The sequence below is a fragment of the Myiozetetes cayanensis genome, unplaced genomic scaffold (genome assembly GCF_022539395.1).
Source record: "Myiozetetes cayanensis isolate MyiCay16 unplaced genomic scaffold, myiCay2020 scf6-25, whole genome shotgun sequence".
NCBI lineage: Eukaryota > Metazoa > Chordata > Aves > Passeriformes > Tyrannidae > Myiozetetes > Myiozetetes cayanensis.
Window position 1 is genome coordinate 50055627 of NW_026087853.1, and position 25568 is coordinate 50081194.

General features: G+C 37.0%; 1 protein-coding gene across 1 annotated transcript in view; it reads right to left on the bottom strand.

The window, feature by feature from the left end:
• Positions 1 to 25568, bottom strand: part of INSC (INSC spindle orientation adaptor protein) — a 133400-nt gene that overhangs the window by 38285 nt on the left and 69547 nt on the right. Inside the window, exons 3-7 of the mRNA XM_050335915.1 lie at positions 20648 to 20993; positions 20111 to 20163; positions 18396 to 18519; positions 15604 to 15717; positions 10258 to 10383 (exon numbers count right to left, since the gene is read on the bottom strand). Of these exons, the coding sequence (XP_050191872.1) occupies positions 10258 to 10383; positions 15604 to 15717; positions 18396 to 18519; positions 20111 to 20163; positions 20648 to 20993 (763 nt within the window). The remainder of the gene's footprint in view (positions 1 to 10257; positions 10384 to 15603; positions 15718 to 18395; positions 18520 to 20110; positions 20164 to 20647; positions 20994 to 25568) is intronic.

Consider the following 25568-nt stretch of genomic DNA (forward strand, 5'->3'; position numbering starts at 1 on the left):
GGAAGTTCTGTGATTCAAGTGGTTTGTTAGCTCCATGTTGAACTGGAGGAAGGGTAGTAGCACTCATGGGAGCACAAGAATTACAAAATTGGTTTTGGAAAAAAGTCAAGGTCTATGTTGAGCATAAGCTGAGGTTTATGTACTTTGCTAGTTTGATCTGCTGTCAAAAAGCAAGCCCAAGGAAATGGTCAAGATGTGAAGTTAACTCAGAATATGGATGCTCTTGTGAGGAAAACTGATTCTCTGCAGAAAATAAACCTGACAGAAGCCTTAGAAGGGAAAATAATGTTACCACTGAATTCTCAAGCTTCAAAGGTGTTTAAATCCCTGTTATGTTACCAGATCACTGCAGGTAGCTTTTCTACTTGCAGAGGTCTCAGAAAACAGTGGGGTTTTAGGCAAACTCAAGGATCAGCCAGACAAGAAAGGGAAGCTAGGAGCAGTAAACTCTTTGGACCTTTTCTAATCAGCCAGAAAAATCATTAAAAATAATGAGTTCATAAAGCCTGCTGCAGGATGAATTGGTTAGACTAGTGTAATGTATTTAGCAGAAATTTTGTAGAGGGGAACTATCTAATGTGTTTATCTCCTTTTACAAGCATTTTCACCCCTATTTCTCCTCACACTTGATCGTGGCTACAGCTAAGCTATTTAATAAGAGCAACGTAAGCACATTCAGTACGTGTGTTTACATATGGATACAAATGCAGATATGAGATGCAACAGCTTCCTGCTGAGTGAAGAGAAAAGGATTATGAAAGCTGTGCTGTTAGCTCATCTGTTAGGTCTTTCTGTAAGGCCACCTCTTTCCAGTTTTCTGCTTCTATTAGGGACAAGAGGAATATTTGAGGTCCAAAATAGCTCTCCCCTTGCACTCTTTTTAAATGCTTCAATTGATTCTCATTAATCTCTGCCTTCAGTTTAGGAGCTGAGTAAGCTGCTTCTTTCATCTTAAAATTAAATTTGCTTGATAGATTATTATTATTATTATTAGGTAGGGAAAACCCACCTGTCATTTGATGTGTTGGCTTCTGTTCCTTCAGACGTCATTCATGGATCATTTGCTACCCTGATCATTGTCATCACTTTAGGCTATATTTTAAGTCGTTATACAAAAATCATCATCTGGTGATTTCCAAATTATTTCTCATTTATAAAATTCTCTTAACATCTTGACTTTTGAAACATAAATCTAAAGCTATTTGGAGTGCTTTAAATAAAATACTTAGTGAAATATAAAATCAATAGATAGCATAAAATACTAACATAACTGATAGCAAAAACCATGTGTAAATTATATGGGAGCCAAACAAGTGCAGAGCGGTAACCTGGCACCAGCTCAAATTTTCAAAATGAAGTTGGAAGGAATGGCAACCTGTAGGCACCACTCCAGTTTGATCTTGCACATTGAAGTGTACACCTCAGTAACCTGGCATAGTGTGAGGACTTTCCTTTTCAGCTTTCAAAATCTATTTCAATGGAATGTATCTTTTCAAAACAAGAAGGAAAAAAAGGTTGTAGAGTCTCTCCTGCATCACAATTAAAAAAATTGAGGTGTACAACAAGACAGAGTTTAGGGATAGATGAGGAGAGGTTCCTCCTCCTTCAGTGACTACATCGGGTGTGGAGACTAAGTGCCAAGTTACACCTAATCCTATCAGCTCTCACTTTGCTGTACACTGTTCTAGAGACATGAAAAAAGTACAACAGAGCAGTGGCAAGATTTACTCACAGTACATCACTGATCATCCCTGAATGCCACTGCAATGCCTTCTCCTGATTAGGTCTGGTTGAAATATTAAAAAAAGAAAAAACAAACAAACAAACAAAAAAATAAACCAGGGCCAGTTTGGCTGTTTTGAAATTTTTGCATGTGGACACGTTGTCGCAGTTCCATGTTTAAGCAATATGCCACTTAAGCACAGGGCAAACAACACAAAGACTAAATTTGTGAGTGACATGGAAGGACTCACACCAAAGGGGAAAGACTTAAAGCATTCATTGTTGGGTTAGAAGACAGCACTGTACAGATAGATTTGTTTGTCAATTCATAGACTGCCTGTTTCACCCTATTGGAAAGGCAGACAAGGTTGACTAAAAAGGTCCTATTTGATTTGACTCTGAAAGTTTTGCTCCGTGCCACAGCACTATGTGTACAGTAGTCAGCAATTGAATATTTACTTTGTGAAATTTATTGCAGTGGGAAACCCCAGACATGAATGGACCAACAATGTGCATGTCTGTTGACATTTTTAACAGGTGTCAGTTCTCTCATTTTTTAAATTAAATTACTCACATGCTTAAGGCTGAGTGCACAGGTATATGTTTGCAGAATTTGGGTAAGGCCAGATGGATATCTAAGTGAGGATCTACTGATAAATAATAGAAATCTTTCTTCTCCAGAGCCAAAGGCACATATTCACCAACTCCTTAATCAGGTCTTACATTGCCCTCCTTATCAAAATGTTTATCTTTAGTGCTATGCTTGCTGGCTCCTTTCTCCCTCTTCTAAAATCTATAATATGATTTAAGTGAAGCAAGGTTTGTAAGGAGACGTAACATCTTTTATCAGAGCAGCTGATACATATCTCTTTAGACCATCAGGGTTACAACAACAAAACCACTGTAATTTCATTAGTCATTGTAACAGAATTGAAATAATGGCCATGACCTCAGGCAAAGCAGTTAGTGCATACTTTTTTCCTACAGAGAACTGGGATTGTACCATAATCCTGCACTAACATGTCTGTCTTTATTCAATTCTATGTCTCCTGAATAGGGCATAAAAAAAAAATTGCTTTCCTCTTTCCATGATAAAGCAGGTACCACCATAAACCAAGCAGATTTTAGGCTGATGTGTAACTGGTAAAAGGTTTTCAATAGACCAAATGACACTGAAGAGTTTCACTACCTGTTGGGTTTAGAAGTCTTTTCCTTTTGTTGCTGTTATTGTGAGGTTTTTGAGGGGAGAGGTGAGGGTGGTATTTGTTTTTCTTTAAACCTGTTTTCACACTGTTTTTCAGTATTCAGAATTATGTCACTTCCTTGACTTCAAGGCACTTTGTCTTAGAACTGCAGCCTGTTGCATCTAAGATATCAGATTCTGCAATGACCTAAGAAGTCTTGCTATACTCTTGCCTGGGATTGTGCTGAAAGAGGCTGCATTTACTAATTATGTGTACATAGCTATGCAGTCAGGAGGTAAAACCTGAAACACCACCTAATATATACAAAGCCAGCAGCTGAGGAAGGGCAGTTGCTGCACTCTGAGATATGATTTAATGAATCTTGCAGGGGCTCACTCTGACAGAAATGTAATTTGCCAAACCCAGCACATTTTTCACTGCCAATTAATTAAACAGCCTTACTGAGAAGAAGTGTCCAGTAAATTAAAGAGCTGCAAGCCTAGAACTTTACATTATCTAATTGTGCTACAAACTCAGCTACTGAAATAGATATGCCTGGTTATCAAAAGGGCTATATGAAAAGCAGCTTTAAAAATGTTGTTCCCCACACTCTTCCTTAAGGTTGACTTATGTTTCTTTCTCACTGTAGCTCTTCATTCTCATGTGACTTACATGATTACCCAGTGACAGCAGTGAGACACAGTTCCCAGCTCCAGCTATCAGTGCCACCAAGTTACAGTGTGCTCTGCACTGCATGTTAAAAGTTGCCAGAATTAGTCTTTACAAGGTTATCCTTCTCTCTCAAAATTCAGAAATCTCTTTAACCATTCTTGCTTACCGTTCATAACTTCAAAATCACAATTTCAAAGCCTGGCTATGAACAGCCATGGAAAATTATCCAAAACAATGTTCTAGGATGCAAAGAAGCGCATTATGCAAACCAGAAGAAGAGTTGACTCCCCAGGTAAAGGGCTGTAAGAGGAATGCATCACTTGGTCCCTATCCACCTAAATCATTTTACATGTTTTTAGCACACAAGCCAGTGCTCTGCGGTTTTAAGCACGCAGAAAGTAAGTTTCTGGTCTCTTCCCAACCATGAAGCTTCACATGTTTCTCCTGTAAACCAGAACTACTTCGGGAAACATGAAAGAATGATATTCCCTTTCATAAAACACCACTGAGAATATGTTTGCCAACATGACACAGGAAAAACTCAGAAAAGGTTATAACACTGCAAGTTGCCTGGCTCCTTAACAACTTAACACCTTCTAGTGACTTCTAAGAGCCCTGTATTTTTCTGCAATTGCCCAGCCTTGTCCTGTCTTAGCCAGGAAACAAAACAACATGACATTTGACTCTACTTGAATTAAAACTAAATTTTGAAAATTTGGTGGTTTATAAAATATTTTTCTTTTAAAAAATTCTGAGTAATTTGAGTTCTCGAATTAGACTCTTTTTAGAATAAAAGAACTATGTAATTGTTATCATCTTATAATTCCATCTAATCCCTGAAACTAACAAAATTTCTCATAAGAATTTTTCATATAGGAAAAAAAGAAACTTTAACACAAAACTCTTCTCAGAGGAGTGAGAAAGGCTAACAGGTTGAGACAGAGCTCTGTGTTTTCTGAGATTTTCTCATTGCTGGAAGTCCTGTAAATAAACCACTCTTTGCTGTAATAACAATCAACTTTTCACTCTTCTCAGAAAGTTGTACACTACTATTGCACTTCTTGAAAAAAGGAAACAACCTATAGACATGCTTTTAAATCTGGCAGCCTGTGAGTTTCTCCTTCCTAATTACAGACAATCTCAAATACCTTTTCTAGAAGTCTATTATTAATGTTTTTCTTCCCCCAGGATTTTGTATTTGGAATAATAAAATACGAGGACAACTATATAGTTCACTCAGATCACGAAAAATTTGTATGGTACAAAGTTTTTTCTATCATATACCAGGTACTATGAAAATTAAAACATTCAGAATTGTGTGGAACATTCACATGCTGCTACAATGAAATCTGGTGGTCACTAGCTAACTTTTATGTTCAGCCTTTGAAGTGGTGACTGTACCCTCATACCACCTAAACTCTCGTAATCAGAGCCCTCTCCGTAATTCACAGAATCATAGAATAATTTGATTTGGAAGAGACCTTAAAGATCATCTAATTCCAACCACCTCTGCCACAGGCTGGGAATCTTCCACTCAACCACGATGCTCAAACCCACATCCAGCCTGGTCTTAAACACTTCCAGGGATGGGGCATCCACAAATTCTCTGGGCAACCTGTTCCAGTGTCTCACCACCCTAACAGTGAAGAATTTCTTCCTAATACCTAATTATCGCTTCTGTCTCACCCTATAGTTATGTGAACTTTAGTGGTTTTGAAAGCTGAGATTTCTTCACCTGAAACAAAGTTGTTCCATGGTTTTGACTGAGGCTAATGTTTGAAACTGAAAGCTCAAAATGGTTAGAGCTGAATCAGGTAATCAACACACACTCACTCAAAAGCTATGAAAAAGTTGTGGTTGCAGGTTCTATAATAAACATTTTACTTAATTCCCCTCAAAAGCTTAGTTTTTTTGCAGTGGTAGCATTGGCAGACTAGACTCCCATCATGCAGAAATTATTATTGTGTATAAGATCATGGTTGTTTTGAGAATCAAACTGTGTTCACAGTGAGTAATAAATTTTTAGGTGACTCATGTTTAAGAAGTCTTTATGAAATTCATAGTTTCTCAGCCACAAAATTTGTATACTTTGTGCTTGCTTCACCCTTTTTCAGATTCTTTTCCTGGAGGTAATCTGATATAATGTGCTTTAAATGAAGCATTCAAAGCAATTTATAATCTATTCCTAGATAATTTTGCTTAAAGCACATTGATAAAAGCTGTGTTGTTTGTTAAAAAGAGGGGTTTACTAGTGAAAGTAACAGCTGTTGTCACCGGTGTCTCTGCATTATCTCCTCTTAATGATTTGATTCCAGGTGTCTCACTTTCTGGAGTAGTTGAAGTAGTGTAAGTAAACATACACTGCACACTTAATATTTAGGCAGCTGCTTGAATGACTATTTGTATAATCATTACGTTTTTGTAGCAATTGAGCCATGATCTAGGTCTCAGGTGAGCTGAGTATTTTTAGTGTAATAATATTTCACAGGCACAGTAAAAACTGCTGTACATTACACTGTTTGCTATTTATTTCTGAACTAGCTCTGCAGTTCTTTTGTTGAAGCAGGAAGTTCATTGTAGCAGAAGCCTCAGTGAAAAAAATCACACAGCTGAGCTTCAGGTAGGGTAAAATTAGAACTCCATGCCTTTTAGCAGCACCACTGACGACAACTTTTGTATGGAGAGACCTGAAGCAGAGAAACTGCCACAGTCTTTAATGAGGCTGTGTGCCAGCAAATACAGGAAGGGAAAAGGCTGAAGAATTGCTACAGGCAAACAAATGTGATAAAGATGTATGTCAAACACTAAAGATTGTAGTCAAACACAAATCCCATTTCCAGACAAGGTTGCTTCATGTTGAAAACAGTATCTGTTGGATTTTATGTCTGTCTTGACAACGAAAACGGTATTTAAAGTACAGTTATTCCTAACATAATTTGCAGGATGTACCTTATCAAGATCACAATAATATTTTCTTGAATCTTAAGTTTCACAAAATAGGATAATTTATCCCAACTCTGTGGCTCCAACAGTCCTTCCTACATGGTAACCCTTGAGGTGAATTAAGTTTTCAAAGCACACTCATAAAGGTTCCGATATTCTTCCCTCCAGAATTCTCAACGAATATCTGTCTTCAGAACCAATCTCCCAATACATCACTGTATTTCTGTCCTTAATCTCAGGGCAGGATACACGACTTGTGCCTGCGTGTGCAGCACTAATATTGTTCCTCAGTTTCAGTTGTGCTCACCTCCCACAAACTCCTTTCAGTTCTTCTGAAAGGAGATTTTATGTATTTTCTGTATTACCAACTACCTGTATTACATATTGTCTCTGCATAAACTCTGGAATGCCTAAATCATGAACACCCATCTTTTCTGATGGAGTGAGCTTTGCCCTAAAAACTTTGCATGCTCAAAAGCCACAAGACACGGGTGACAAGGTTCTCTTGGGTACAGGGACAGGAAGCTACACGAATAATGTGTTCTGATTGCTTTTCCAGGGTCTCTCCACTCCTCTCTGAAGTGGAACTGGTCAGACAGCTGAGACCAAACAATGATCTTTCAAACCTGCTGCTGTCACAGGAGATAACAAAATTAAAGTATACCAAACAACCAGACATCTGCAAGCAGCTCGAAGCACCAAAATTACCACTTGTCAAGCACAGCTTACACAGAACATTTATTTACACAGTCCTCAGTCACGAAATGAGCTATTTCTTCACTATTTTCTACTTTAATTGCCTGACTAATTTGTTACTGTTGAGTTCCTGGAGCTCTATAGCTCAACGTACAACAAAGTAACAGTACTTTTTTAAAATTCAGTAAAGTACTTGCAAGTGAAATAACAACTACTCTAAACCGGCATTTTAACCAACAGATTCTGCTTTATTGTACACACAGCCAATTAGATTCACCTAAGTGAGGAAAAAAAAAATTCATTGCAACTACCTTGTCACTGCAATTATAGCAAAGATCAGCTTGTTAATCAAGATGACAAAAAAGTAATAATGGTTTTTTTAAGTGTGATATATTTAAATATATGTGAATGGGAAGAGCAAGTATTTTTTTTTTAAATGGAAAGAAATACTTTTATTTATAATAGGTAATTTTCTACATCTTGTTACTTTCCTTTATTAGTATATGTGAACAGTATTTCCATATCATAATCCAAAAATCAAGACAAATGGTGTAAACACAGCATAGTATCATTCACATTAAAATTGTGCTAAGTATAAAGAAAGATAAAGAAAACTAAATACTCAGGTATCTTAAAGATAGATGTTAAAAAGTCAAGATATTCTCTACTTGGATTACCTCCTGTTAACTACCGACTTCCTTGCTCGTTTTCTAAATAGCTGCCTATATTAACACATGTTCTTGCCACTGAATTGTCAAGATCAAAGAGCACTGGATAAATAAAATATATTCCTGATATCTTTAGTAATTAAGCACTGTAATTACTGCAGAAAATATACTACCCTGTTTTAGTTCACCTCTCAGATAAATGTTTCCTTAGAAATTATAGCTTTTGCTACTTTCTTTTAAGTGGTCTTCTAAAGCACTTTAATGGCTGTAAAATCTAATCGAAAAATAGAGGGGGTAGGGCTTGTGTGGCTTTGGTGGGGTTTTTTGTCTTGATTTGCCTAATCTGAATTTTTGGAGGCCAAGCCTTTTTTTTTTTTTTCTTTAGGGAGCAGCTGTCACTAAAAATCAAGTTCAAATTGCACTGATGTTTTAATGCACTAGGTGGCATAATGATATTCACATTAGAGCAAATTAAATGCTTCACTAGCACGCAGTATTCAGTTGGATAAGAAAAACCATTCTTCCTGACAGATTAAATAATCCTATGGTAACTTTTGTAATGATGATACTTTTAACTGATAATACTAATACTGTTAACACTCCTTTTTGTTCTTTGAAAGAGTACTTCAAATTTTGGATAGAAATAAACCTCTCTTCTCCAAGTAAGACAATATGAAAAACTGGGGTATTGTTCCCACCAAAATACTGGTCATCTGAGCCATGCACTTTCGATTGATCCCCGTGTCAGAATACCTCTTTGCATCTAAATAAATGCATGAGAAGGATGAGAAGAGAGTACAAACAGTAGTAAAACCTTCTTGCTTACTATCATTCCTCAGCTCTCTGATGTGGCAAACCTGGGCTGCCACCTTCTGATAGATTATTTACAGATTACATGGCCTGTGTTGTTTAACCTCTGTTAGCACTTGGAAGCACATTAACCCCCTTGCAGAGAAAATGCCACTGTTTTTTTTGACGTATGAAATTGCACATTCTCACCCAACAGGAACCCAGGCATGTACTGGACCAACATAACATATGGATCTTCAGTAACACGATTTTGGGCAAAGAAGCTGACAGTGTAATAACCAAGTACTCCTTTCATAAACCTGTCTGTTCAGTCAGGTGAACAGGATTAATGTCCAGCCCCTCATGTTGCTGACTTAAGTTTTGCCAAGAGGTGATTTAAGAATTGAAGGTCCTTGAAGGTGGGTATTTAAGTTAAAAATCCTTTAAACCGTACTTCAATCCTGATTGTGGTAAAGCTTACCCTGATATATTTGACTTGTGACCAACATTAAAGTAGATCTTTAAAGTTAACACTTTTTCTAGGACTCCTGTTTCATCAGCTTTGATATGGGCCACGTTAAACACATGTTGGCACTGCCAGGAATTGGACCAGGTGAGTTAAATCAATCTTTTTCATTTCTAACTCTATTAATTCCCCTATTATAGTGGGCATAATGAAAGATCCTTTTAGACTGATTCTGGTGTCAGTCTGAAATAGCATTATGTCAAAAAAAATTTAAGCCATCTTCATTTACTGTAAGCTCAGAGACTTGCTTTTTGCTTCAGATGTTCTGTCACAGTTTGCTTGAATTCGGGGCAGTAAATTACAAGATGCGTCAGTGTAAAGTGGCAGTGAAATCATTTATCATTAACTTGAAGAGGCCATTATTCAGCTGTGGAAGATGACTGTTTTATGAAATACAAAGGATGAGATCATGATTTAGTGACCAGAAGTGTTCATTTTCCAAAACATAGCAGTATGTGGTGAGAGTGAGAAAGGAATGGAGCCTAAACTGTTGATATAATTTTATCTGGATAATGTTTTGATGTTGGTCATCCCAGTTAAAATTGGCTTTCATGGGACCTGCTGCTGATTAGTAGACATGTTTTTTGTTTGGCTAAAAATTATATCTGTTGCACTTCTTCTTGTGCAATTATAACTCTCACAAATTGATGCAGCACCACAAGCAGCTGCCCTACCAGAGCATCAGGAAAAGATTTAAAGAGGTATAAAGCTGTCTCCCTTTAAGGATTATTTGAAATAGTGGAGTTTCTAAACAAACACTCCAGAGAGTCCAGAAATTATAATTTCTCTAGTTTTTCTGACATAGTCACCAAGATGTTTACCAGTTTTACAAAAATTATCCCCACTTAGGAACCTTATTTGTGCAAGGGTAATAGAATAATGCTACTGCTGGGGCTGATTTTGTAAAGGCCAAAGAGGTTTTCAGCACAGAAGAGGTGAGCATAGCATGGAGCATCATCAGTATCAAACACCACCATATTATCAATTCCTAGAAGAGATTAAAGACAGGACTTGCCTGTTTTATGACACAGTCAGTAAAGAATACTGAAGTGCCTACCTTTTCCAGCTGGTGCATCCCTTCCTCCACGCAGCAAATTGATGCCAAGGTTCTCAGTGTCTGGGGATAAAGACATCTGAAACAATCCTGGCGACAGATCTTAAAGAGAGTGACTACACCTCCTTCCTGTAGGGGAAAAACAAAAATCAGGAATGCAGCACTGAATGTTTTCCTAGTGTTTAACCCAGATCAGGCTGGGGGGCAGATTCCTTTAGTAATTTATCCAAATTAGCTACCATAACAACACCAAAGTGATGTTAAGCTCACACAGAGAACTCAAGTTGATTAATGCTTGTACACTAAGTGATGAAAAAGTAATATAATCTCAGTAGGAGATGTGCTTAAGTGATTGACTTTTACCAATTACAAGCTCCATTTAAATTAAACTTGACATTCATGCAAAAATTACAAAGAATTATCAATAGGTGGCAATTAGAGTGACATTTCAGTGATAGTTCAGCCATATTCTACTAATATAAAGCAGATTTTTGTTAACATATATTTCCCATTCCTCCATATTTCTGAGCTCCATGCAATATTTACTTAATGCTAAAAATTTGAACAAGGTCACATGGTTAAAGAGATAGTTAAAATAAGGTAGAAATAGTTATCAAGTTCTATACGTATATACAATCCATATCTTCATCCTCTAATAGACAGAATTTGCATTACTAAATGTTTTTCTTTAAATGCAACAACAATGACAGAGACTTGGGTATATATTAGAGTAGCTATCCTTAGCCATTTCCAGTATAGCTTGTGTTAGCAAAGTTCATATAACAAATGGAAAGGTATAAATAAGTACCAGGAACAAATGTGCTTCATGTGATGGGAATTTTTAAAATTATTTTTCATTTCAAAATGTTCTGCTTTTAGGTAGACTACAGATGTCTCATATTATGCAAAATCAGACATGTGATGGAGAGAAAAACATTTCAAGTATTGATTCCAGACAAAAGATCTCAGACTAACGTATTCAGACCACAGCAGTAAATTAAAAATAATTGAAATAATGGATCAACTATAAAATATACCCTTCTTTTTAGGTTTGTTTATGTAGCCTTTGTTTAATTTTTTTTTTTTAGATTAATAGAAATGCTATTTTTTTGTTCCTCAACCATTTGTGTTATTTGAAAGCTCAACAAGTTGTACTGACTTAAAACCTGCAGGCTATAATTCAAACTTCACTCATTTTCAGAATTCTATACCTCTGTATCAGTTCTGCTTGAATGCAATAGAGAATAATAGAGCAAGTGAAGCCCTCTATTCAGTCTAAAAGAAATTATACCAATTTATATAGAGTTATAGAAAATTAATACTTTCACATATTTTTCAGATGGAAGTTTTATATTATGTCTTTACACATGTATATGGAATTTCTTTGACATCAGTGAAAACAATAAGCTTACTGAAGTTTACTAAGAGTAAAACTTATTTCTGGAATTGTAAGAAGTGCTCATGTATCTGTAGGAGTTATTTTATATCTAGCACTTCTATATATAGCCTATTGCAGAAAGATATTTCTGAGTCTTTAAATTAAAAAAAGAGGCAGTACACTAAAAAAAGTTTCAGCTATAATTTTTGCTTCCACAAAAGGATACTGATATTTCACCCAAGCAGTAACTAAATTATCTATCGAAAGTATAGGGAACAAAGCTGTTACAGTATCACCCCCAAGCCAAAGATATGGTTTTGTTAATTTTTTTTTAACTTCATTATCATATTTGAAATTTCCCACAGTTCAATGGAATCAGAGATGATTTTAATCTTTACTGCAGTCATAATAAGTAGAAGTTTATGGACAATACTAGTAAAGCTCAAGCAATGTTGGCACATTTGCTTCAAGCCTTCTGTGTGACAAATGGATGCCCTACTTTTGCCTCTGATGGACAGGAAGTGATTTATCACTGCATGCATCAGCAGGAGATCTGAACTGTTTATTTTGTGCCTTGTGTGCCATTACCAAGCTGTAAAATACTGATGATGAGTAATGAACCTAGAGATCTGTAAATGAAATATAAGATAGGTAGAAAATACTGAGCCTGATACTGTGGCTTGTCAGAACCAATCCCTTCACTGGGATGAGAGCATTTCTCAGTATTTATTCAACTTTTTTAAGCTTCCCTTAAGATCCTCTGTTTCTTCTGCAATGATGTCAAACTATTCCGTCTGACAGGGATATACAAAGACTGGCCAAATGGGTAAACAGTACCATTTAGACAAAGAAACATAACATTACTGAGTTTTGCTTGCTTTGGAGATTAACTTCCACTTTTCCAGAAGTTCCCAAAACGTATAAAGTTTGCTTTTATTTACCCTTTGCAGACTTTTTGACCAAGTAACACACGAAAATTTGTTCTTGCTGTAATTCAAGTTTTATTTGGGACAGGCTTCACATACTCTGAAGCAGAGAAGAAGAGAGAGGCACTTGCCGTACTACCTGATGACCTACTCCTTTTGCATATGGGATAAATAGGAATTCAGTTTTTGGAGATATCCTGTGTGGGTGCTGTTCAGAAGGGCTAGCAGTAGATAAAATCACCCGAAATACAATCACCAACAGTATGTGAAAGAGGTCACGTGTATGAAAAGCCCCACTTTGCATAGTAAGTTGAATGAATAAAAAGAGGAAGGAAAAGGCATCTAACTCTAAGGGAATATTTTGCAGTTTCAGCCTGAAATGACTCAAAATACAATAAATTCTCATCAAGTCTTTGAAAACAGTTGTAATAATCTTGATAGATGATCTCCAAAGACACCTTCATAGTACATATTTGCTAGAAAAGGAACTGGAGTACAAAGGTAAGGTAAGATGCATTAGAAGCTTCTCAAAGAAAGTGATCTGCTGCACAGTCACAAGGAAACCAAATAGTCGAGCACTCTCCAAAAGGGGTGATAGGTAGGTATGACTATCTTCATTTTTGCATCTTTCTCTTTTCCAAGGCAATTATTGCAGCACCCAATTCATTACAGTTGGTATTGGACCCTATCATTGGTAAAATGGATTTTTCGAAAAAGATTTTTTTCCTTATCACTCTATGTCCCAGTATTTATTTATTATACCTCTGTTACAGATTTTTTATTAATTTTCCTTTCTGGCTGTTAAAAAGCCAAATCTATTTATAACCTGTTTGTTCCAAGTAATGTTAATTTTCTTATTACGTCCTTGTTACTACTTATTTATATTAGAGACCCTAGGCTTTATACCTCTGACAGCTAGTGAGAACTACTAGCTGGCTGCCAGGGTGAGTCAGCAACATGACTCTTTCACAGCAGATTACAAAGTTACATGCTAAAAAAAAAAAAAACTGGCAGGGTATGAGGGAGAAGGAGGGAGAAAACTGAAACCCTTATCAAAATGTGAAGTGAGAAATCAGTTCCTGTTATATCGTAGCATTGCAATACTGTCGTGGGTCTTTTTTTGCATGTCCAAGATTTTGGTGTACTGGACAGCTGTAATTTATAGCTCAGGGCAGGAAAAAAAAACCACCTTACAACAGTGTGCCACAAGATCACACTTTGTCATGGAGAGTAAGACTTCAAGGTTGAATGAGCAAATTTGTTGAGTTTTGTTTTCACGGTAAACAAATATCCCACTTCTCTGTGTAGTTTTTACCAAGGATAATACGAGAGTTCTCAAGGCAACTACAGTATCTATGGAAGGTTTGGGTATATTTGCATGACTTTTAATCCTTTCTCACTCTCATAATGAGTGAGAGCAATTTCAGATTTTTTGTTTGTTTGTTTTTGGGGTTTTTTTGGTAGTTTTTTTTTGGTTGGTTGGTTTTGGTTTTTTGGGTTTTTTTAGTGTTTGGGGTTTTTTTTTTCCATTTCCCCTGTACTTTTACTGTTACAGCTAACTATTCAAGTGGCTGAATTTGAAAATCTGGTCTGTCACAGTTCCTCTGCCTTCTTGTTCACTGATGCAGGTAACTGAAGGGGTACAGAGGGTGAAGGATGATGGTGAGTGAGTTGGGACAAATGCATTTCACAGTGCACACGGGAGACAGACACACAAGACAGGTGATGCAATCACAGCTGTAATTTGGCAACCAAACACCACTTGGGGTTCTTTGCATAAGGGGATGCTTTTCCTCAGCTATAAACCTGTGACCCATCCAGGTTTTAGCGATACATTAGTTGAGTAATTTATGGAAGGTGAGACTTCAATTCTGCTAAATTAAACTGTTAGGGAAGTCACAAAATTATAAAAAGCACAACATCAATTTTCATTAGTTTGCTAGTTCTGCAGTTCCTCAGTACTCAACATTTTAACATCATTTTTGGGTACCACTGAGTGGAGCTCAAATACCAATTTAGAAAAAATTAAACCAGTCAGGCTGTTGCCAGAATCCACTACACATTTCTGAGTCTACCTCATCCTCAGCCTTCAGAATGGAGTAATACCTTTTATGGCATAAATATCCATCTAAAAGCACATCAGAAGTCAAATTAATCAAAGTTGCTGTTAACCTCATCTCTGAGTAGGACAAGGAATTAGCACACCAATCCACAAGCAGAAGCTTAAGGAGGGAGGTTTTCTTTTTTCTGCATACCCTGTGGTTGTGATTACCCTATCCTCAGCATCACACAGTGTTCCACCTTTCTCACTTTTTCAAGATCCAAATGTCCTCAAAGGTGCAAACTCTTCAGGGATCGTTGATTTTGGCAGACATGATTCATTTGTACCAAAAGTTAGCACCAACTATTCAGTAAACAAGAACACACACTGACAGAGGTAGTGGTAATGATATTCTTTTGTTAAAGGATAATAATGCATGTAAAATATTTCTAAATTTACATCTTTAATAATATCTCTAACATCCTCTGTACACACAGCAACACTGTTTCTCTCAGCCAGGTACATGGTCAACCACAAAGTTTCTCTCTACTTACATGGCTGTTACTTAAAAAGTACTATCAGGAGAGACATTGAAAAAGTTCTCCAAAATGATGAAGGGAAATACCTCAGATGGCACAAAGACCACTGTAATTGAAGCAATGCTCAGAAGCCTGTTGGAGCTTGCCATCCTGCTGAAGCTGTTTGCACAGGTATAGAGCTTTATTAAAGACTAGGGGGCTGTGGCCCTTTTTAAAAAAAAAATTTCTTATAGGATGTTTGTGGTGGTAAACCCTGCAAAGTAAGGCTTGCAAAAGCAGCAAGAGAAGAAGCAAATACTCTCTCAGAGTAAACTTTGTTGTTCTTTAACCTGAATTATTAGTCTCCTGAAACACAGAATTTCATCTTACACTGTACGTTTCAAAACTTGCAACCGCTACTGTGTTAAGTAAAACAACTTGCTTGTACTACCAGCTTGCTTTGGATCGGTCCATATATGCCCTTACCTTAGCTATGATACGGCACAGATGAGCACCTTCCTGGGTAAGGCTGAACAGGCTGCTGATCGCCGACTCGGTGACGTACACGCTGTCTGACAGCTCTATCTGTCTCAGCAGGTTCTGTGGGACATAACACAATAAACATAACTTACTTCCAATTAAAAGCATTTCTGTTATATCACCGGTCTCGGAAGTCTTTTCCACCCTTGATGATTCTACGATTGTATTTTAATATTTGATATTTAAAGACGAGATGGAGTGTCCAGTCTAGTTCTTTAATCATCTTGCTTCTGACCCAAAGACAGGAAAGAAAACTTGGACAAATTGAACTGACAACACTAACTCATTTATCATTGCATTTGAATAGGTGTAACCAAGAATAGTGATATTTTAAAAATAAATATTAACAAGGCAAGACAATGGGTTCATGTGTGAGAACATTCAGCAAAGAACAGTTCTCTTCAAACTCTAGGTTTGGCCTGAGATTGAACCAGAATTTTCAGAAGGCAAGTAATTTAGCTTAGTGTAAAAGCTGATCATAAGTTTGCCACCTTATTTATAAGGAACATTGTTATACCTTTTCTTACACTACTCTCTAAGCCTCTGGGTTTGTCACTATTCTCAGACTACACAGAAAAAGTCATTGATAAATACAGAGAATTCTCATAAAGAAATATGGGAGGTTTTCTTGAATGTATGAAATGGATTAGATATTTTTATCTCTGTAAATAATTATATTGCTTTTGTATTTGTGTCACTGCAGCTCGATAGAGAAGCACAGCTGTCAGAAGAATATGAAGTTTATTTCATTTTACTCTTTCTGAAAGGAAATAGAATCATTAGAGGAAGAATTAATTATATTTGCTAGGAGGAAGAATGTAAGCATTTTTGTATTTAATCCAACTTTAAAAGAAGAGCAAGGAAGTATACCACATTTTATACTGTTATTTATACAAAATTCAATTACATTCCCTTTAAGAGGCTCTGTTCTTTCACCTTTAGCATTAGAAAAATGTTCCATAAAAAATATAGCTTAACAGTTCACACTTGGATATGAACCCATCCTGAATAAAATCCTGATACACTGATTAGAAAAGAAAGCTCTTTATACAATGCAAGCTGAAAGTTCTGACCTCTCACACAGTCACTTAGCCTGATTCAGAGCAACAGACTACCCACAGACGTGTTTTTATAGCAGAAGTGAGCACACAGGCTGGCTGAATGGTTCAGAAACCTATTCGTAAAATTGTTTTTATTAACAAGTCCTAATCCAAGTCTTTCAGCCCCACAAATACAAATGAGATTATGTGGAGCCAATAATTCCACCCCTTAAAAGAAAAAGGGACTAGGATTTCAGGTCGATGCTGAGATGCCCAAAGGCAGAAATATCAACAAGAAGAACAGTGCTTCAGATTGAAAAGAATAAGCACTGAAACAACAACAATCTACTCACTGAATTTGCAAAGTTATTTACACACTTCAGTCATATGTGGCATTTCATATGTTTCTCATAATTCTTAACCAAAGCAGATTAGCAAGTAGTTTGTTAATTTGACTGTAATTCTGCGAATGTGTTTTGGAGGTTCTCACATCCTAGTAATCATCTTTTAAAACCAGAAGGGATGTTTCTGAATGAACCACTTGTTTTGATATCTTAACATATCAAGGTATGTTAGAATTTAACCAATACCACACACTAATTTTATTTTAGCACTGTAGTAAATACTAATTAACTCTTTCATCTTCACTAAGCCTTTCCTGTCCTCTTTTTCTATGGGGACAACAAAAAAATGTCAGCCTAACATCTCCTCTAAAACATGGACAGATTAGTTGGGCATAAATGAGGAAGACTAGGGGATGCAAAAGGATTTCTACTGAGATCTCAACAAAACAGTATAAATCATGATATAAGGTCAGGTTTGCAGGTTGCTACTATTTCAAGAATGGTCTAGTGGAAGAACAGTTAATGCATTTGCAGTCTCAGACTAATTGCTCAGTGTATTTCATGTAATTGGAATCACAGCATGGGTGAGGCTGGAAGGGACCACTAGAAGTCATCTAGCCCAACCTGCCTGCTCAAGTAGGATTCCCTAGCACGTTAACTCAGCATTGTGTTCAGGCAGCTCTTGAGTATCTCCAGGGAAGAAGAGTCAACAACCTCTCTGGACAATGTATAACCTGTACACAGCACTATATTTTATCACTGCTCCTTAGAGTCTAAAATATGCACTGTTTAAAATGTGTGCTGCAATAATATACTTGCTACATATACATGCTTTAAAAGTTCAGCTTTTAATGAGAATTACTGAGAGCAGGAGACACTTTTTTTCCAAGGTTTCTAAAGGAAATCAGTGTCTGTACGAAAGGAACTGAAAGAGTTTCCAAAGATCTTATTGACAAAACATTTTCCAGAAGTTAGTTTGCAAGAAAGGAGAGACATCAGGAAAAGTAAGTAAAGTGGTAAGCTGCAAGATCATTTTGTCTGGGATTTAAGTTTATTGGAGGATTTGAGACTACAACTACCTAAATCTCATCGCAACATATGTGAATTACTGATCGTAAGTTTATTGAAAACTGAGAGTTGTAATTCTAGTCTTCTTCTTAATCCTAGAGTGGCTTGGGTTTCAAGGGGCCTTAAAGACCATCTAGTTCCACCCCATGCTATGAGCAGGGACACCTTTCACTACAATCAGGTTCATCAGAGCCCCATCCAACCTGGCCTTGGATTGTCAGTGGATGATCTCCCCCAAGATTCAATAACTTTGGAATTTTTTTTTTTTTTTTTACTAATAACTAACCTGTGTCTTATGTGTTAAAACCAGCTCTATCAACTGACCAAAATACTGGGCAACAGTGGTGAGTGTTTCATTAATACAGGATTTCATAGACTTCAGTATCTCTTCATCTTCAGTCTGTATGCACCTGAAAAGAAAAAGAAAGGAAAGAGATGAGGGAAAAAAGATGCAACAGATAATTGTCTGATTGTCACCTCAGATGTGAGCCCTGAGTTCATACTGGGAATTCAGCTGTTTACAAGGACAATGCCTATGTGCCATTAACATCACCCCAGACTTTGACTAAAGCTTAGTAAGTATACCACGCACATAGTAAGTATACCATGAAAAAACAATAGTGGACATTAATGAATCATTTTGGGATCACAATTTACTGCACAGACTGCAGGCCAAATTTTGCTGCAGATGCTGTGTGTTCATAACTCTGCTCTTTTCCACTTGTGCTTATAGTTCCTGTCACTCTCAGATGCTTGCATTTCAGCTGCAGCTCTGAACATCCATCTGTCTTTCATGATCAAAGAGCTTTCCATAATTTTAATTTCTTTACTTTTTTTTTGCCATAATTTAATGATAGCAGAATAAGGACCCCGGAATGAATGTGTGTCCAGATGAGTTAAAAAGCATACTGAAAAATAATATTTGTCCTTCTATGCAGAAAGATTACATAATGCAGCTTTACAGAGTTAGCATAGTTGTCCTGTAACCAGTAATGGTTGGCTATAATTGAAGAAATGAGATAAAGATAGAAAACTTTATACAATTCAAATGCAATAACTAATATTTCCTCACAGCAATACATTCATTTGAATTGCCAAAACATATTCCACCAAGACAGGCCACTGTAATCGAAGATACAGTTTGGTTGATCACTCTCTTTACCAACACATTTTCAGCTTTACCTGTCACCCACCTATATCAAATTCTTGTCAAAAAGACAAGGAGGGGGATGGCTGATTTGGGACAGACACTTTGAAATCAGAGCTCTCATTAAATCAGTGTGTCTCACAGTAGTATATAAAAGTAAAGTCTGAGCTGTGTGGGTTTGGCAGAAAGAAATTATGCTCCAAAAAATGTTATTTCCTGATAATTATATGGTGTCTTTTCCCTGATGATCCCCTGAAGCAAACTGACTTGCACAGTGTTTAAAGTAAATCTAAGAGGAGTGCCTGAACTGCACTGGAGGCAATGGGTAACTTAAAAAGTGGGGATATCAGGAGAAGAATTATAGAGATTCTTACTTTCTAGTCTCAGCATTCGAGAGTGCAGGGAGATGAGTAAACCTACAACTACAATTTAAAGGATTGTGTGTTTATTTTGGTTTGATTTACTAATAAATACATGGATATGTGTATTCTAGGTTTTCACACCAGCTGAAATCTTGGCTCCACAGAACTAGAAGGGTACTTTGTCACTGAGATCCTTAGAGCCAGACTTTCTCCCTTGATGATGTCTGTAAGTCCTGAAAAATCCACTTGCATGAATCTTTGCATCTATGCCAGGCTTTTTGTGCAACAGCAGATCCCATCTTTCATAAGGGTGCAGTTTAGATAAAAGCAACTCACTTTACCCACCACAAACTAATATTTAGAAAGCCTTGCAGAGCTACAGGGGCCTATTCCAAACAACTGAGGGTGTTAATGGATTTGTGCTTCTCATTAGAAATTCCACAACATAATAGAACAGTAAAATTAATGTTCCAACTATAAAATTTAGGTTACCTTTCTGTGAATGTTGTAAATTCTGAACACTTGTCTATTAAAAGTTTTTCAAACTGCAGAGAGAGAAAGATAAAGTGGTTTTAAAGCAATATCCATACACACAATTTCTTTACCAAAATAAGTAATGCTTGTTTGTTAATTGAAAAACCTCCAGAAACATAATATTTCACATGAACCTTCTTTATCTACTTTTCTAAATAAAACAGGTACAGATAAAACTGAAGTCAACAAAAAAGTATCATTTTCTAGGTTGGAAATGCGAAGGAACTCACAGATGGTGCGTCGAAACACTTTAGGTCTTGTAGTGTTTCAAAGCAAAATGTTTTTCAGCACAATTAGTCATTATTAACATTCATAATCAAGCCTATAAAACAGGATCGAAAATAATTCAATAAAATATCCATCACTGAAAAGGCATTGGAAAGTCTTAAACAAGGGATCAGTATCAGCACACAAGGATTTCTTACAGATTGTTGAAAATAAGTAATAATAATAATAATAAATAAGAGAAACATGATATCAGGTAAAGCATCATACCTGGTGCATTTCTTCTGAAGAATTCCTGGTGAACGTATTGTACTCATTTATCATTGAACGCACGTGGCAGTTGACTCTTACTGTCATGCTGTGGACTCTCTGCCACCTATTCTTCTCCAGCTTTTGAGCAATCCTAGTCAATTCTGTGCTTATGATCCAAGCTCTCTTTAACAGAAGCTGCAAGTTATCACAAGTGCTATATTGGGAGGAAAGCATAAGTTCATTTTGTTCGTCCTTCTCAATGCTGATGGGCTTGGACTGGAGAATGCACATACATTCACAGTCTGTCATCAACTTCAAATCTTCCATCCAACGCTGAACAGAGTCCACCTGGATTAAGTGCATACTAGAAGGCAGAGAAAGAGAGAAGAGAATGAGGGAAAGCAAAACAACCTTAGAATAACCACCAGCAACACCATACAGCTGTATCCATTACTAGGTTGCAATTGATTGACAAAAGGCAAACAATTGTAAAAACGACTGGCTTGTAGTAACATAGTGACGTGTTTAGCTTTTTATTCCAAATACAGGTTCTGGTTTTCTAATCACCTTTACATCACATTCCCTGCTATAAAATTATTTCTGAAAAATCAGTAGTAAACAGAATGCTTTTTAAGGAAAAATTTCTTGTACATTCAGATGTATATTTAACATGGAGAAGGAGTAAAGTTATGTTTGCTTGTTGTTTATGGGATTGTCAGGTTTTTCTAGACACTTTGCCTATTAAGTGCTTAACAGAGTTTTACCTTGCAGCATCTCTTCAAAGCTCTTCCACGTGAACTTACACAGCCAAATCAAGTTAACAACACTGTCAGCAGTATCTGTTTCTGCCATATCATAATTCCTTAAACCTCAGCTAGATTCTGCTTCCTCATCAGATCTTTACCTTCCCTCTTATTTCTCGTTGCTCTGTACAATATGCAGATCTGACTTCCAAGTCGCGTTTTTGCACTACAACAAATATGATGTGAACCAGTAAAGCTGAAAAACTCCTTGATAAGTACTCCCTGACACAAGGGCAATGAACCTACATTTCATGCCATTGCACCCTTCAGCTAGCAAAATGTGGTACCTGAGGCAGAAGTTGTACTGAGCTGTTCTGAGCTCATCTTTGTGAGGGATCACAAGTTCCCCAGAGACTTGAGATGGAGGTGCTTAATTTTTTTTTCTTGTAAAAAGGTGCCCAGAACCTAATAAAAATACCTTAATCCTCACTCCATTCATACTAAGGATTCCCAAAGAGTTGAAGTTAAAAGGTAAAGGAGAAATTAGATTAAACAAAAGTTAGAGAAAATTAATTTTTTTCAAGTTTCTATTGGTATCCTACAGATAATCTGACACTGTAGTGGATTGCTGTCTACCTTCTGGATACAAGATGCAGTTTTCAAGGATACTATACCAGAAAGGACAAAACCAAGTTTTTATTACAGTCCCCATTCTTTTAATTCAGATGCTGATTCATTGCAACTCAGCAACACAGCAGTAATGATCTGTGTTGTTACATTAAACCTTACTGTTAGAACAAAATCTGCAATTACATTAGCTAGGCTAAGGATGACCAGGTGGAAGGCTTTTTTCATTCTTGTGCTTCCATTTATACACTGAGCACCAGCCCAACTCAAGAAATCTCCTGACAGACCACTCCAGTAATATTCCATAAATTAAAAAAATGTATTTATGTACATATGAAAAGGAGCCGCACCTCAAGTATCACTTCATACAAATTGACAGCAAACAAGATACAAGAGATCAGTTTCATTGATCCAATCTCCCTTTTCACCATATATGATGAAACTACTTTTAATTTTAACCTTTACAGGCTACTGCCATTTAATGTCTTTATTTCACTCAGCTCTGAATATTGTGTAATTACATTTCATGATCAATTGAGGTCCACTTTCTTCATGCTTCCTTATTGCCTTTTTGGATCTGAAGCAAGGTTTCCTAATAAGCAAAACCAACAACTTTAGAAGTTTGAGACCATGATTTATAATGTAGTGCATAGTTTGCATGCAGATCAGGACAAACTCATTTGACGCAGAGTAATGTATCTTTCATTTCCAAAGTGCTCTATGATAATTGATTAAATCTCTGTTTAATAAGTAGAAATAAACTTCGATATTATAAATTTACATGAAAAAAACTAGAACAGAAGGTTAGTGAGGGAAAAACCCAACAACAACAAAAAAATCATTCATATTTCCTCTAGTCCCAAAAGCCAAACTTTGAGGAGAAAAAAAGATTATACAGTTGTACAAAAAAAAGTACAGATGTTAAAGAAACTCTCCTTGTTGGCTTCTGCTCCTACTAATTGTTGGAAGCACAAGTGTAGAATTTAGGATATTCTTTCACTGAGACTTATTATTCCTTAACTGAAAGCAATAGCAAAAATAACACCCTTCGCATCCTTTCAGAGAAGGGCCACAGAAAACTCCCCCTGCTTACTATCTCAGCTTTTCTGACACCTTGGTCTTTAAATTAGACATACAGCATTATCACTCAAATGAAATGCATAAATGATTCACCTTCATCCAAATTTCCCTGTATTTAGAGAAAAACTTCCTCAGAGTGCAGCAGATGAATTTTTGGACTAATTTTTTATATTTTTAAATAAGAAAAGTAAAAAAGTGTGATCATTCATAAGTAGCTATTAAGAATCATAATCCAGACAGCATTTACTGAACTCAAAAAACAAGTTGAAAATTTCTGTTTTGTCTCCCTATTACTGAAAAAAATATCTACACCTACAAAATAAAACCCATAATGGGTCAGACAAAAAAAAAAAAAAAGAAACAAAACAATCTGTCTAGCCCATTATCCTGGTCCCAACACGCCCATTAGGAGATGCATAAGGAAAGATTATAAGAACTGTGGCAAGAGCTGAGCAACCCCTCCTTCCCATCTTCTGGCAATTAGTGGTTTAGGAACTTCCTCAGCCAGAAGTTGTGTCTGAGCAGGATGTTTTTACAATTCATGAAACAAAAGTAGCCATTAATCCCTTTTTGAACTCAGTTAAACTTTTGGCCTTTGCAACATCTAGTGGCAGTGTCTCACATTGTTTGATTATTTTTTATATGATAAAGTGTTTCTTACTGTTTGTTTTAAACTTGCTTAGACATATAAACACAAACTCTTTGGTTCTTATATTTTAAGAGATACTGAAATGACAGTTCTGCATTCACTCTCTTCATGTAATTCAGTATTTTATTTGCTCCACCTTATCTTCTCTAGGTTATTTTATTTCCAAGGTAGAGAAACTTGGTCTATCTAGTCTATCACCATACAGACATTTTTCCACTGCTCTGATCATTCATTTACTCTCCTCACCTTTTCAAAAAGTCATTTCCAGTATTCCTGTGTCCTAAGATGTGACAGCAAGGACAGGACACAATTTACAATATTCAGATAAATTATAGATTTATACATTTGAAACACATTTTCTGCACTACCCTGATTTTCCAACAATTCTTAAATTAAATTTAACTTTTAATAAAGTGTTTTCCAGAGGGCTGTTTGATTTTTACCTTTTTACCTTATCAAAAATCTGCTTATTTTGATTTCAAAACCTTTTCCATGAGTGATAATACATAGTTTTCTACTCTATACATAAAATGAAATTGTTCATCCATTTTCTTTGCCTTCCCACACACACTACTTTATGTTCATTAACATATAATTTCATTTAGCATTTTACATTATTGTGTTGTCCTGCTATTGTAACTATTTTTCAGGTCATTAAACACTTTAGGCAAGATTGGTTCAAGCATAAGAGACCTTGCTGGTGGGATTTTCCACAGTTCTGTTTAATTCAGCAACAGTATCTGGTTAACTGGCAGAGACCCTGACATTTGGTTGGAAAAAGCCTCTAAGATCATGAAGTCCAACCATTAGCCCAACACTGTCAGGTCCACTACCAAACCATGTCCCTAAGTGCTACATCTACATGGCTTTTAAATACCTTCAGGGATGGTGACTCCAACCTTTCCCCGAGAGTCCATTCCAATGTTTGATAACCCTTTCAGCGAAACAATTTTCCTTAATTTCAAATCTAAATCTCCCCTGGGGCCATTTGAGGCCATTTCCTCTTGTTCTATCACCAGTTACCCGGGAGAAGAGACTGACCCCACCTCGCTACAGCCTCCTTTCAGGCAGTTGCAGAGAACAGTAAGGTCTCCCCTCAGTCTCCTTTTCTCCAGGCTGAAAAACCCCAGCTCTCTCAGTCGTTCCTCGCAGGCCTTGTTCTCAGACCCTTCACGAGTTCCTTTGCCCTTCTCTGGACATGTTCCAGCATGTCAGTGTCTTTCTTGCATGAAGGGACCCAAAACTGAACACAGGACTCAAGGTTCAGCCTCACCAGTGCCGAGTACAGGGGGACAATCACTGCCCTGGTCCTGTTGGCCACACTATTGCTGATGCAAGCCAGGATGCAACCGGCATTCTTGGCCACTTGGTCAAATCACTGGCTTCGTGTTCAGCTGCTGTCAAACAGCACACCCCAGGGTCCTTTTCTGCCAGGCCAGTTTCCAACCACTCTGCCCCCAGCCTGTAGCACTGCCTGAGATTCCTGTAGCCCAAGGGCAGGACTCAGTACTTGGCCTTGTTGACCTCATGCAGTCGGTCTCAGCCCATTGATCCAGCTGTCCAAATCCCTCTGCAGAGCCTTCCTGTCCTCCAGCAGATTAACACTCCCACCCAGCTTGGTGTGGTCTGCAAACTGACTGAGGGTGCCCTTAATCCCGTTGTCCAGGTCATTGATAAAGATCTTAAACAGGACTGGCCTCAATACTGAGCCATAGGGAACTCCACTGGTGACTGGTTGCCAGCTGGATATAACTCCATTAACCACCATCTATGGGCCCAACCATCCAGCCAGCCAGTTTTTCACCAAGTGAACAATGCACCCATCCAAGCCATGACTAGC